The sequence below is a fragment of the Cherax quadricarinatus genome, chromosome 13 (genome assembly GCF_038502225.1).
Source record: "Cherax quadricarinatus isolate ZL_2023a chromosome 13, ASM3850222v1, whole genome shotgun sequence".
NCBI lineage: Eukaryota > Metazoa > Arthropoda > Malacostraca > Decapoda > Parastacidae > Cherax > Cherax quadricarinatus.
In genome coordinates, this window is record NC_091304.1 from 18777870 (window position 1) to 18793394 (window position 15525).

At 43.6% G+C, this 15525-nt stretch overlaps 1 protein-coding gene across 10 annotated transcripts in view; it reads left to right on the forward strand.

Annotated features, from left to right (window-relative positions):
• The window catches only part of LOC128688508 (utrophin), a gene marked incomplete at its 5' end in the record, with an annotated part of 1206544 nt that overhangs the window by 895000 nt on the left and 296019 nt on the right, over positions 1 to 15525 (forward strand). For 9 of the 10 annotated variants that reach the window (XM_070084560.1, XM_070084566.1, XM_070084565.1 and 6 more), the window contains 1 exon segment: positions 10334 to 10411. In XM_070084560.1, coding sequence (XP_069940661.1) covers positions 10334 to 10411 — 78 coding nt within the window. 10 annotated transcript variants of the gene reach the window in all.

Consider the following 15525-nt stretch of genomic DNA (forward strand, 5'->3'; position numbering starts at 1 on the left):
TCAAGTCCGGCCTGCCGGTTTCCCTGAATCCCTTCATAAATGTTACTTTGCTCACACTCCAACAGCACGTCTATTAAAAACCATTTGTCTGTCTGTGTACTGTCTGTCTGCTATTAAACACCACACATTGCCCTCATGACATGTCTAGCTTCACACCCATATAAGAGCGAGGTTGTCTCCACAGTGCTCTCCATATATGGAAATAATAACCACTGCGCTATAGCCAAACATTTTAATTTCAAACTTAAAACTTTTTTTCAGGTTTCCTGAAGTAGTTAAAACAATTAATGAAAATTTAGTTTATCTGATGAAATCTTTGTGGATTTTTTTTTTGATGCTGCATAATGGGACCATGACAACAGTACTGCCATATTTTTTTGATGCAGCTTCATGGCACCATCATAGCATTACTGCCATGCTCGTTTGTGTGTGTGTGTGTCTGTTACGCATTGTTCGTTGAGCAGTTTTAACGAGTTGCTATCAGGTTACCTGGAGGTTACCTGGAGGTTATTCCGGGGATCAACGCCCCCGCGGCCGGGTCCATGACCAGGCCTCCCGATGGATCAGGGTCTGATCAACTAGGCTGTTACTGCTGGCCGCACGCAGTCCAACGTACGAGCCACAGCCCGGCTGATCCGGCACTGACTTTAGGTATCTGTCCAGCTCTCTCTTGAAGGCAGCCAGGGGCTTATTGGTAATTCCCCTAATGCTTGATGGGAGGCTGTTGAACAGTTTTGGGCCCCGGACACTTATGGTGTTTTCCCTTAGTGTACCAATGGCGCCCCTACTTTTTATTGGGGGCATTTTGCATCGCCTGCCCAGTCTTTTACTTTCGTAGGGAGTGATTTCTGTGTAGTGGTACGGTGGTACTAGTTACTTTGCCTCATGCTTTAGTGACAAGTGACGTATGTTGCAGCAGTTAGCAGTAGAGCGGTGCTCATGACAGTGACGTATCCTGAGTGTGGGGGGAGAACGGTACCCTCGGTGTGGGGGGAGAACGGTGCCCTCGATGTGGGGGGAGAACGGTACCCTCGGTTTGGCTGAAGAACGGTACCCTCGGTGTGAGTAAAGAACGGCACCTTCGGTGTAGATGAAGAACGGTACCCTCGGTGTGGGTGAAGAACGGTACCCTCGGTGTGGGTGAAGAACGGTACCCTCGGTGTGAATGAAGAACGGTACCCTCGGAATGGGTGGAGAACGGTACCCTCGGTGTGGGTGAAGAACAGTACCCTCGGTGTGGGTGAAGAACGGTACCCTAGGTGTGGGTGAAGAACGGTACCCTCGGTGTGGGTGAAGAACGGTACCCTCGGTGTGAATGAAGAACGGTACCCTCGGAATGGGTGGAGAACGGTACCCTCGGTGTGGGTGAAGAACAGTACCCTCGGTGTGGGTGAAGAACGGTACCCTAGGTGTGGGTGAAGAACGCTACCCTCGGTGTGGGTGAAGAACTGTTCCCTCGGTGTGGGTGGAGAACGGTACCTTCATTGTGGGTGGAGAACGGTACCTTCATTGTGGGGGGAGAACGGTACCTTCATTGTGGGTGGAGAACGGTACCCCTCAGTGTGGGTGGGGAACAGTACCCTCACTGTGGGTAGGATGGTGGGCGGGAGGGAAAAATGGTGGACGGGAGGGAAAGATGGTGGACGGGAGGGAAGGATGGAAAGGAAGGAATGACGGTAGAAGTGAGTGGAGGATAGTGGACGGAAGAAAAGGTGGACGGGAGGGAAGGATGGTGAGCGGGAGAAAAGGTGGTGGACGGGAGGGAAGGATGGACCGGAGAGAAGGTGATGGACGGGATGGAAGGATGGTGGGCGGGAGAGAAGGTGGTGGACGGGAGGGAAGGATGGTGGGCGGGATTTATGGATGGTGGAATGGAGGGAAGGATGGTCGGCGGTAGGGGAGGATGGTGGATGAAAGGGTAAGATGGTGAAAAGGAAGGAAAGAAGGGAAGAATGGTGGAAGGAAGGGTAGGATGGTGGAAGAAAGGTTAGGATGGTGGAAGGAAGGGTAGGATGGTAGACGGAAGGGTAGGATGGTGGAAGGAAGGTTAGGATGGTGGAAGGAAGGGTAGGATGGTGGAGGGAAGTATAGGATGGTGGAATGAAGGTTAGGATGGTGGAAGGAAGGGTAGGATGGTGGAAGGAAGGTTAGGATGGTGGAAGCAAGGGTAGGATGGTGGAAGGAAGGTTAGGATGGTGGAAGCAAGGCTGGAATACTGCTGTACATTAACATCTCCATACAAAGCAGGTGAAATCGCAGATCTAGAGAGTGTGCAGAGATCCTTTACTGCACGTATAAGTTCTGTCAAGCACCTTAACTACTGGGAACGCTTGGAAGCACTTGACTTGTACTCGTTGGAACGCAGGAGGGAGAGATATATCATAATCTACACTTGGAAAATCTTGGAAGGAATGGTCCCAAATCTGCACACAGAAATCACTCCCTACGAAAGTAAAAGACTGGGCAGGCGATGCAAAATGCCGCCAATAAAAAGTAGGGGCGCCATTGGTACACTAAGAGAAAACACCATAAGTGTCCGGGGCCCAAAACTGTTCAACAGCCTCCCATCAAGCATTAGGGGAATTGCCAATAAACCCCTGGCTGCCTTCAAGAGAGAGCTGGACAGATACCTAAAGTCGGTGCCGGATCAGCCGGGCTGTGGCTCGTACGTCGGACTGCGTGCGGCCAGCAGTAACAGCCTAGTTGATCAGGCCCTGATCCATCGGGAGGCCTGGTCGTGGACCGGGCCGCGGGGGCGTTGATCCCCGGAATAACCTCCAGGTAACCTCCAGGGTGGTGGAGGGAAGTATAGGATGGTGGAAGGAAGGGTAGGATGGTGGAGGGAAGTATAGGATGGTGGAAGGAAGGTTAGGATGGTGGAAGGAAGGGTAGGATGGTGGAAGGAAGGTTAGGATGGTGGAAGGAAAAAAGATAGAGGTGTGACGAAGAGAGCATATGACTCCCCCACCCTCTTATTACGTTAGTTTAGGGCTAATAGCGAGGGAAGGGTCAGCTCCTCACCTCCCCTCCCATCACCCCGTACATTTCTCTCTGGCCTCCCCGCTACAAAGGTTGGGTAGGGAAACACGATGAAATATTGAGTCATATAAGATAATAGGCTCGTATTTACCCACGTTTTATGCTAGTGGAAAGGGAGGGAATATCTGCCCTCCATCCTTGTCGTAGGAGAAATTAAGGCTGGGGTGGAAAGTGAATATTGGATATTAGGTCCCCTTTCTCAGGCACTGGAGGGAATGAGGGTGGAAGGGAAGGATGCAAAGAAACGTAGGAAGTTAAGGACTGAGCAAATAATGATGCACTTCAACAGAGGAGAACAGATAAAGCCAAAAATAGAGTTGAAATATTGGGTTCCTTCTCTAAAGAGATAATTGGAATTGACAGATATAGGATATGCTACTTCACTTCTTAAAGGAGACTGGAGAAAGGGTGAAGAAGAAAGGCAGCGAAGGAAGAATAATAAAAAAAGTGCGCAATAGGTCCCTATTAAAAGTAAAGAAAAAGTTGGAATAATGAAAAATAGACGAGGCGACTCTTAAGCTCTCAGACAGAATGGAGGTGAAAAGGACTTAAGAAAGTGTTGACTCCACACCATCGCTATGAGAGATTCGGTGACACTGGAGAAGGAAAGAGATGAGAGATATTTTGCTGGGAGACGAAAATGGAGAGATAATATTCAGTGGCGCTCTGAGAGAGCCTCTTATCTTCGTCAATATTTGCAGTTTCCCTTCTCCCTGTCTTTACGTAATCTCGGTCTTCCCTCCACTTTCCAAAATTACATAACCTATCACTTATTTCGGTTGAACTCCGACAACCACTTGTTTGACCGGTATATCTTCGTGGAATCATTTTTCAGTTCCGTTACGTTTTTTATGGTTTTCAGTGTTTTATTTGAGACAGGAAAAGTGAGAGTAAGTGATTGAAGGAGAGATCGCATGATTAACTTGCTGTTGTAACAGGTGTAAAAGCGGATGTGTGTTGTGTATAGCATATCACCTTACTTTAATAATAACTCTGTGAGCTTGTTGTGATGTACCATCTTCCAGGAAGTCACACACTAGTAAGATGGTGAGAGGGGAGAATAATTGGTACCAGTGGTTAGTCGTTTTGCTCAATAGCTGATGATCGGGCGTGGCAGTTAGCGTAGTGGCGTGAGACTGGACAGTTGGCCAAGACAGCTAGTCCTACCTATGGCAAGAAAAAAAAATCGGCGGCGTGCGTCTGCTGCATGGGCAAGAGCTGGGGAATACAGGTGCTAAAATAGGTGGTGGAAGACAAGACAGCTGGTGCTGGAAGTGGGTAAGGCAGGTGGTGCTTGACAGACTGTGAATGCCAGGTGTGGTCTGAAATGGGGGTGAGGATCACTCCACACATCATTGAGAGTGGAAGGGACTACCATGTGTGGTGTGAGTGGGATCACCAGGTGTGGTATGGGTGGGACCACCAGGTGTGGTGTGGGTGGGAGCACCAGGTGTGATGTGGGTGGGAGCACCAGGTGTGGTGTGGGTGGGAGCACCAGGTGTGGTGTGGGTGGGAGCACCAGGTGTGGTGTGGGTGGGAGCACCAGGTATGTTGTAGGTGGGAGCACAAGGTGTGGTGTGGGTGGGAGCACCAGGTGTGGTGTGGTTGGGAGCACCTGGTGGGGGAGCACCAGGTGTGGTGTGGGAGTGCAGCAGGTGTGGTGTGGTAGAGCACCAGTTGTGGTGTGGGTGGGAGCACCTGATGGGGAAGCAGCTAGGGGTAAAGGCTCACTATGCTATAATTAGAGTGTGTGACTAAGCAGTAATAACAGCGGCGACGCACCAGCTAGACGACAACAATCAATAGTGAGGGAAACTAGCGGGTCTGCCCTGCCTCACCTCTGCTGCCTCAGTTCTCCTACCTCACTCTTATTCTACTCCTGCCTTATCTCTGCTGCCTCACCTCTCTTACTTCATGCCCTCTTACAGAAACTAGTGGGCCTTCCGCTTGCTTCACCCCTGCTGCCTCACATCTGTTACTTGCTATATATGGGCCAGTAGGCCTGCTGTAATGTTCCTGTACTATTAGGTTCCACCTCTCGTACTCACAGAATATGAGTGCAAAACATGAAGTAAAATTAATACTTGTTAGGGTGAAATGTTGAGAATGAGCTAAACAAATAGCTGTAGTTGAAGGCTGTGGTAGGGAGGGTAGGTAAGGAAAGAACTAGTGGAGATGGAGGTGGTAAAGATTAACAAAGAAAGAGGAACGCAGAGGCAGTGAGGTCATCATAAAATAGTAGGTAAGAGTAAGAAGGTATAGCTTAAAATGAGCGGGAGCAGGGCGAGGTAGGCAGGATGAGAGTGGCATAAGCAATATTGGGGAAGTGGAGGATGAAGTAGGGAGGAGTAATATGACATGTAGAATGAAGTGTAGGGCGAGTTTGTTAGTACTGCCTACTAATTGGAAGTCTCATCCCACCTCCACACACAATAGTTTGCCTAGCAAACACTGATAGAAAAATGAGTGTGATACTTAGTTTATAGTTAGCCACCGAAGAAAAAAAATGAGTTTTCAAGTAAAAGGTGAGAAAATCTTGACTAGAGTTGATTTCACAGAAGTAATTCAATATGCGATACTCCCAGAGGGCTATCAGATAGTAAGAAAAATATGCAAATTTCAAAAAAAAAAAAAATGGAAAATCTTGACTCTTGAGAGAAAGGGAACTTAAATACTGTATAGAAGGTTAAGTAATATCCAGAGAAAGAAAAGTAATACGTCACTGGTATATAATCTTCCAACAAATAACAGATCAAGGAGAGTGTGATTAAAACACCACCAAGTAAGATATTAGACAGCAGTGGAGCGTGCAAGAACCAAAACTAAATTACTCATGTTATAAGATTTTAACCATAGGGAAATTAAGAGAGCTTGGACCCCTATAAGAAACCAGACTGTCAAAATCTCAAGGAAATCATAAGAATGAGATGGTAATAATAGTTGTCTAGGCTTAACCTGAACGAATATAAATTAAGGTTAATCATGTATGGTGAAACACTAAAGACCAGTGATCATGCAGTATTGTATACTTCTTTATTAAATATTCTTTATTCCGTATTAGTGGACAGTCACGCACATAGTATTCAAGAAAGTGGTCATAAGGTCACTGTACATTTAGTCTGATAACCGTCTGTGTATACAAGATCGCCATGTGTCCCGGTAACCGTGCATAAACTTGGCTGCTATAGCGTAAGTTAGACGACTCTGTTTTTATAGTGAGTTATAGATCTACTTAGGCTTCTCTCTGCATTCCTATAACATTCAGATTCATTATCTACTTTCCTCCTAATATTTTTTCTGATGCTTAACACAGAGAAACCAAGGTTGTTCAGCTCTTCCTTCAAGATACTTTCTTAGGCTAATTTATCAACTTTATCATGCAGAATTAATTTAGTGTGTGATGGAATCCGTAAGAATTATGTATCATTCCTTTTCTACCTTTTTAAAATCTATTCCTGGCTTCTCCAATGAGAATGTTGTCAGCAGAAACCCGAGGGAAAAGCAAAAGAAAGTTAGGAAAGAATATATGAGGATACGAAGAGAAACCGATAAACATTTTGAAAATGACTGAATATCAGAGGTGAAAATAAAACCATGGTTACTCCAAAGCCACATAAGAAAGATAACTTTAAAAGACCAGATGATAAGGTTCAAGAAGAATGGTGAAGCACTCACGGAAGTTGACAATGAAGTATGCCAAGAGGTTAGCAGAAGGTTGAGGGAAGTCTTCAGAAGAATGTGGGAAGCTACCTGGTAGCAGGAGTCAGGTCAGACCACATAACAAAGGAAGACGTGATAAAACTACTAAAGGAACTTGACATAATAAAATCACATCTGCAATTTCACGCTAGCACATCTGTACACCTCCACACCCTCACAAATATATAGCCACACGTCCTCGTATCCACGTACCCCCCCCCACACACACACACACACCTGTACACTCACGATCCTGTATACTCATATAGCTGTATACCCACAAACCTGTATATTCATATAGCTTTATACCCAAAAACCTGTATGCTTATAGTTGTGTACCCACATCGTGTACACCCACACATCGCACACCCTCGCTCTCACACACGCCCGAACACCCACACATCCAACCAGCCATCGGAAGACGCAGCCACTCCTAAGATTAAAATCGGCAGAAGGCGGAATGATGAAGCACGTAAAGATTCTTCAAGAATGGCTCACTTTCCCAGGAGCGCCGAAGACAGAGAGTAATTCCGGCTCTGAGTTGACTTTTGCAGTGGAAATGAAACAGGGCGGCCGGGATGTGCTTTGATACTTTAGCCTTGTGCACTTTGTCAGAGTTACAAATGAACCTGTGTATTGCATTAATCTCTACTAATACTTTTTCAATTTCCCACCGCCTTGTCTCATCCCCTTTCAAACAGTATCTACGTTCTCCGTATCCGTATCTCTTTTGATAATATCTCCGCTGTTCCTTTATTTTTTCCATTGGTGTGAGGATCGTCTCTTCGCTCACAATTCAGGATTTTGATCGCCTAATAGTAAATTTTTGGACTAATTTTAGCATATTAGAATAAGCATCATTAGCATGGATTCCATGCGGATGAGGCTTGTTCTAATATTGACCTCAGGTAGGTGGTGGTTTTTATCTTATTCTTATGTTCACGAATGTGAACAGTAGTATCTAAATGCCCGGCAGCAGCCTGACATTTAGATGTTACTGGTTACTTTTATTTCCCATATTCATCACCTTGCACTTATCAGGGTTCGAAGTCTGATAATCATTTATTTTGTTATTCGCTGCAGTCTATCCGTGTCATTTTGTAGCTTTTTTTTGCAGTCCACCTGTATTCTTTTCATGAAATTTGCTTCTTTAAATAGATACTTGTAAGAAACTATTTTTGCAGGCTGCTGGTGTTGCTGGCACCAGGAGTCTGATTAATCAAGTCACTAATTAGGAGGCCTGGTCTGGTACGGGTCCAAGGGATAATGACTCCTGGGATCTGCAACAGATATATAATGGGTTGATGTTAGAAGGGATTCCAACCCACGTAGCTAGAAAAGTCCCATTACGTTTATTTGTATCAAGAGAACAATCATTTTAACCTGTATGATTCTCAAATTAAAAAAAAATGTTGAAACATTTCTGATTATAACAGTCTAAGTTTTGCCTTAAAAAACTGTACAAGTGTCATCCTGTTTTTCTTTGTCAGGGCCTATGAAATATTGATTTATTACGATGAGAAGTTGTAGGGCTGGTGAATTTGTGCGGCCCGTCCTCGTACTGTGCATAACGAGCATATTGTTTCTAACAGTAAGAGACTGTATTCTATACCCCGCTCTCAGACGTTAATCTCATTCGTGCATTTGCATTACTAGCGGTGAACTATACTGTACTTGAGTGTTGGATGTTTTAGAATAGATTAAAGCAGTTTAAACGACTTATATTTAATGCCACAAGTTGCATAGCTCATTCAGAAATTAACACAGGTGAACGTGTAAGAAAACCCCTCGTTGGGGTGTTTAGACCGGAAGCAGTGTTGCGTCTCACCAGTTGGTACGCGCAGTAAGTCCTTGCTTGTTATGTCCGTTTTTTCTCGCTTGAGCAAACATTGTGCCTCTCCCAAAATGTGTAGAGAATGTCGTGCATGCACTGTTGTGGTGTTCGCTACAGGGTATTTTAACGTGCGTGCTTTGTGTTTTACGACTTTTGACGTTCAATGTTTGGAAGAGAATTTGGGCGTTTGAAGCTACAAAGTACTTTGGTAAATTGTTCAGATTCACAGGTATAATGCGTGGAATTTATTCCTGTCGAGAATGTAATTATAATTTCATCCTGGTAAAGGATTGTTTGAGTGGGTTTTAAGTAGAGCAGGAACAACTCTGCTTAAACGGCTGCCTCAGGCAGCACTGAGATTACTGGCGCTTTGTGTTCTCTCCCTCAGGAGGCTGGAACGGGTCACCGTCTGCGGACGACCCATGTGAGGACCTTGTTCTGATGAATCTACAAAAACGGTTTTATCTTGTTTACCAGATTTTTTCAAGTCGGAAGTTGAATTATTCAAAGTTTATAATTACAAAGTTATAATATGTAGGTTATTACTACTTGATGAGCTTTTATAGGCTTTGTATAAGAAATAGTGTGGAGTCAACGTAGCTTTGTGTACTTAATGAGATTAGGTCTTTTTTTATTTGTATTCATATAATTATATAGCCTCAAAGTATATGAAAAGTGTAGCTAAGAAAGCGGCAAGGATAATTTAAACCTGATTAAATTGAAGTTTAATAACTTCAAGTTCACAACTTAAGTGGTATACGGTGTCAAACAGAAATTGACATCGCACCCTCGCAGTTTTTATAGTGTTCTATAAAAGATGCATCATCAGGTAGCAAGCGAATGGGAAGGGAAGAGAGACAAGGGATTAACTAATTTTACATGACTCAAGATTTGCCTGGGCAGGGAAGTGAAAGTGGTTTGTCCTGCTTGTCTACTTCTGTTCATGAGAGGTAAAAGTTAAATGAAAGTCAGCAACGTGAGAAGCTGTAATACGGTCACTGTTAAATTTGATGATGACTTATCCTTGATTGATATTCTGTTCTACATAAGTGATGTTGGGTCATCCTTTTCCAAACCATCCTATCCCGTACCCCACTTTCATCCACGCTCATAATCTTATTTTCCCATCATTTACCCTCCTGCTGTCATCCCTTCTCCATCCCTGCCTTTCAAAAAACGTCATTAAATATCTAAATTTTTACTGTGACATCCATATAATTCCAAAAATAAATACATATAGAAAGTTATCTGGATAAATTCTTCATGATTCAGTGGGAGGTGAGTACGTAGCAGCAGTCAACCCTTTTGATTGTTGCACAGTTCATATTCTCACCGAGGACCAGTTGCAGTATTGGAAACCCTGGGCCGTTGAAGTACCTATGGGTATCTGTGAAAGGCAGACCTTGATGACTTTAACTTTCTAAATCCATTGTTATGGAGTCTTGCTCGTACGGGCTTGTTAAAATTGGATTATATTTTTAATTTATATAATTGACGTTTAATACATTTATCTACCTCTTTTGCCTTCATTTAATCAAGCAGTGAATAACCATTCTTACTATTAAATTTTGGATATTTTAACCTATCTCGTACTTCCCAGCGCTTTCATACGTTATGAGTATATTTTTTACCCCATGTATCTCGTGGAGTCATCGTGCCAAAAAGATTTATTAGTTATGCCATGTGGAAACTACCGTGATATGCTAAATATTAAGTGACATGTGTACTGTACAAACTGACCTGGCCTCGCTTAACCTGCAGCTTCCGAGGGAGACGCAGCCGTGTACAGATTCCCCACCCATTCTCGTCTCTTCGACCACCTGAGGACTTGTTTCAAAGGTAACCTCTGACCTGGCTCTGCTCCCCACCATCTCCCGACCCCTGCTGTCATTCACCTATGTCTGAGCTGAGCCTACGGTAGCTGGACACATCTGCCTCCTGTGACACATGCAGCGCTCATGTGTCAGCTTAGCAACCATTTAACACATGTTTGTATTTTGTGATTTGGCGTGACTAACACCCGTTGTGACCCGTGTTTTTAATATTATTGTTAATGTTGCAGCTTTTGCCGTCTTATAGGCTAGCCAGGAGGTTCTGCAACAGGTAGTGGCAAGGCCGTCTGCTAGCAATGTCATCTCTTAGTGAAGACAGTAAATTTTAGTTAACTTTCAAGTTATTGTGTGTATGTATGCTTTTATATATATATATATATATATATATATATATATATATATATATATATATATATATATATATATATATATATATATATATATATATATGCAATAAGATCACAGTAAACAGGTGATTTCAGAATATGCAAAACAACCACTCTGAAAGAATAGAGAAAATCCAAGCGCTTTCGTGACTACTCACATTGTCAAAGAATTTCTCTATTCTTTCAGAGTGGTTGTTTTGCATATATATATATATATATATATATATATATATATATATATATATATATATATATATATATATATATATATATATATATATATATATTACACTGCGACTAGCCAAGGATTCGAATCCATGTCATTTTGGTCAGTCTCATGGTGAGCAAAAATCACATGACACTAACCCACTGCACCAATCAATCCTACAAGAATCAAGCACTCAGCCTAGCTAGGTGTTTTACCTTGATCCGAGGACATACGGTGGTGTGGGTGCCTCTGAGCTAATTTCATTCTACTCCCCGTTTGGTGTACTAGTCTCCACGAGCATGAGGCGGGCCAAAACGACATGGGTTCGAATCTTTGGCTAGTCGCAGTGTTATTGATTCAATACGACTCGTTCGTGGTTACAATAATATATATACTGCTTGTGGAAGCTAGTACACCAAAGGAGGAGTAGAATGAAATTAGCTCAGAGGCACCCACACCACCGTATGTTACTCTCTAACTGCTTCTTTAACACAGTTAAGATACGAACAGATGTCTTCTTCGAGGAGACAGGCCGAGGTTTGGTAGACGGTAACTCGACACTGCCACCAGCCTTCAAACGCTGCGCCCAGTTCCTTACTGAACGCTCACACACTAACATTCTCCTCTATTTCTGGTACCCAACTTTGTGAAGCTCTATGATTTGAGCTATAGTTTCAGGTGTTAAAGACTTCCTTTTACTCATAATCAAACATGTATATCCCCAAAACCAAAGGGAACACTGGACAAAAGGTGGGGCGGATGAAAGACAACAGTGCAACACTTCCTCTCACGACGGCAGCCACGTGAGCAATGAGAAGTCACTGTGAAGTGTGGCTGCAGGCCGTGACATCATGCTCATGGTTGCTACTCCGCAGAAAACACTGACGAAAAAAGACCCCCCCTGTATGGTAGGCCTTTGATTTTCGTCACGGCATTATACCGGGGCGCTCACTGACATAATGCCGTGACGAGCCATATATATATATATATATATATATATATATATATATATATATATATATATATATATATATAAACTGTCAATAAACAGAACAAGAAAGAAAAGTTAATTTTTTTTACATTTAGCAATTTGTACTGGTCGCCTCTGACGACGTGCATGGCTTAGGAGGAAGATTCTTTTCATATATATAATGGATATACCTCTAGAACTGACTGGGGACCTATACTTTCAGGGAAAACTCAGGTTTCTCCCTGGAGCTGTTAAAGTATTTTATTCTATTACACCCTATATGCTATGTTTGTGAACTTTATTCGAAAGCAGAATACATTAAAAAGATGAAATGATAAGGAGAACAACATGCATGACATCTCAGAACCTGCATCTCACATACTTCATCTAGCTCGCCCCGGTGGTGGGTCATGTTCCCAGAATGCTGTAGGCATTTCCTATCTGGACTGCAACACTTGAGTCTCTGAAAAGGAAGCTGATCGCTCTGGCGTCCTTCTTTTCGGTGATGAGTTTGAGTACACATACACAACCTCACTACTAAACAGCAGGAGACCAAAACTAGAATACGACAAAAAACAGAGCAATGGTGGAGACGATAGCGGAGGTATCTAGAAGGGCCCACACGGGCTCACATGGAAGACTTCAACAATAATGAAATGAACTAAATCTGTAGTCACGTGGAAAAACCGGAAACTTGCAGGGCCATGTTGCTTGAGGTAGTGTTTGAAAACTGTGTCAACATGTCAGGGACACAACTTGTCAGTGATTATTGAGAGGACATCGAATATAAGAGGCTCCTCCGTGTTAGCGATCATATAGTACTGATGTTTGAATACATTGTGGAAGTGCACTCGGGGAGAATTAGAAAATGGGAAAGCTGGGACATACTTGAGTTAAGAAATCGTAATGACACGATTGCAAATAAACCATACCCCCGGCCGGGATTGAACCCGCGGTCATAGAGTCTCAAAACTCCAGCCCGTCGCGCTAGCCACTAGACCAGCTAGCCACAATAAGATTCATCCAACTAGGTATATTTCTACACCATAGGAAAGTTAGCACAGGCACCTCTGTGACCACAAATGCAAGTTTTTACAGACGAATCTCCAGCTAGCGTGGCCGTGACGAACTCTAGCTCAAGTCCCTTCACTGCCGTCAACATGACTTAAGAAATCGTAATGACACGATTGCAAATAAACCATACCCCCGGCCGGGATTGAACCCGCGGTCATAGAGTCTCAAAACTCCAGCCCGTCGCGCTAGCCACTAGACTCTATGACCGCGGGTTCAATCCCGGCCGGGGGTATGGTTGACATACTTGAGTTCAAAAAAGGAGGAGAGGAACTCACTAGAAACAACCAGGAAGGCTGCATAAAGCTGAACAAAAGAGTTTGAGATATTCTCAGTGGAAACATGTACAGTACAAGAGAGTCAAGGAGGAAGAGTGCACTAACCAGTATTGGACAATACACATAATGAAGAAAGAGATGAAGAAACTATTGAGACAGCTAGATATCTTAAAGACAGTGGGGCCAGACAAACATCTCTTCGTGGGTTCTGAGAGAGGGAGTTGAAGAACTGTGTGAACCACTATCCGTGAACTTCAACAAATTAATTGAAATAGCACTGGTACCGGAGGTATGGGAAAACTGCGAATGTAGTCCTGATAATTAAGAAAGGGGAGAGACAAATAGCATTAAACGAGAGACCAGTATCACCGACATGCATAATACATGAACTTATGAACAGATTATGAAAAGAGTAGTAGAGCATATGAAAAGAAGTAGGTTCATTAGCAACGACACCCAGCACGGTTTTAGAGATAGTAAATCGTGCCCTACAAATCTTGTAGAGTTCTGTGACAAGCGAACGAAAGTCAAACAAGAGAGAAAGGAAGGGATTTGTGGACTATATATTTTTGGACTGTAAGAGGGCGAGTACTTCACAAGAGACTTGAACAAAAGTAACAGGAGCATGGCGGAATAACGGGGAAAGCACTACAGTGAATTAGGGAATACTTAACAGAGAGGAAACTGGCTGTTGTTCAAGAGGAGGTGCCCCAGTGGGCGGGTGTGACGAATGGGGTTCCACAATGGTTGGTAATTAAATCAGTACCGTTTCTTGCACACATAAACGATATGATAAAAGAAATCGAGTCAGACTTGTGTCTATTGGCAGATGCCGTGAAACTAATGAGGCAAATACACAAGCAGGAGCAGAGCGGGAAGGACTACAAACATCCGGACAAGCTGCTGACAAGTGGTTATTAGAATTTAACCCTAAGAAATGCAAAGTTATAAAAATCTGGGAAGGGCATATACGACTGGAAATAGAGTACATGCGTCTGGTCCATTTTGGAGTATGTAGGACCTGTATGGAACCCGCATGTGATAAAGCGTCTTAAGAAGCTAGGAAAAGTGCAAAGGTAAGCAACAAAACTAATCCTAGAGCTGAGGGCTATGAACTATAAGAAAAGATTTGAGGAACTAAACCTGACGACATTAGAGAGCAAAAGGACCAGGGGTGACATGATTACAACGTACGAAATGCTGACACGAATTCACAGGGTGGACAGGGAAAGTCTGTTCGAGATGCGGGTCTCAGGTAAATTTGGGCACAATTGGAAAGTTAAAACCACAACTAAATTACAGGGATGTTAGGAAATATTTATTTTGCTTTAGAGGCATCAAGGATGTGGAAAGACTTAGAAAGTGAAGTGGTAAAGGTAGGATCCATGATAGGCTCACACTGCCAGACGAGACTGAACGCAGGAGTGGTCAGCGGAGAGGCAGGCCCGCTGAGACTTGACTCTTGTAATCACAAGAAAAGGCGCACACGCGCTTATGTGTGTGTGTGTGTGTGTGTGCGCGCGCGCGCCCGCGCACACACACACACGCGCACACACACACACACACACTGTAACGATCGTGTTGTCAATAAATTAAGGCAGTAAGGGCCGGGTCTTGGCCAATTTTCCAGACAGCCGCAGAAGGAGATTGTCAATATTCAGATCCAATTTCCGGATGTGGCCTGGAAGGCGAGTCAAACTTTGCCCCTTTTGCCCAGCTCTGAAATGGGAGAGGGGGAGGAGGGGCTGGTAGTGGAGGAAGTGGGGAAGAGAGGTGGTTGTACTATAGGTGGAGAGAGACAGAGGTTAGATATCTGTATATCCTCATAATGCACAAAGTTAAAACCATTCGCACCACAGTTTCGTGTCATCATTTGCAAATATCAAAATGAGATTGGAAATCACCTCGGTAGAAGACAGGGAGAAATTACACTGGGCAATGGAAAATAACATGGCTTTCAGTGGTGACAATTTCCTAGTTCTTAGATATGAAAAAAGGCAAAGAACTCAAAAGGATCGCTGTATATAAATCACAAGAGGAGCACCAAATAGAAGGAAAGGAACATGTGAAGGATCTGGATATATCCAGATGTCAGCTGACCTTCCTTTCAAAGAACACAATAAGTCAAATGTTACGACAGCCAAGAAAATAATGGGATGGATAATGGCTTTTAGGACAAGGGAAAAAAAAGCTAATGATGGTATTTTT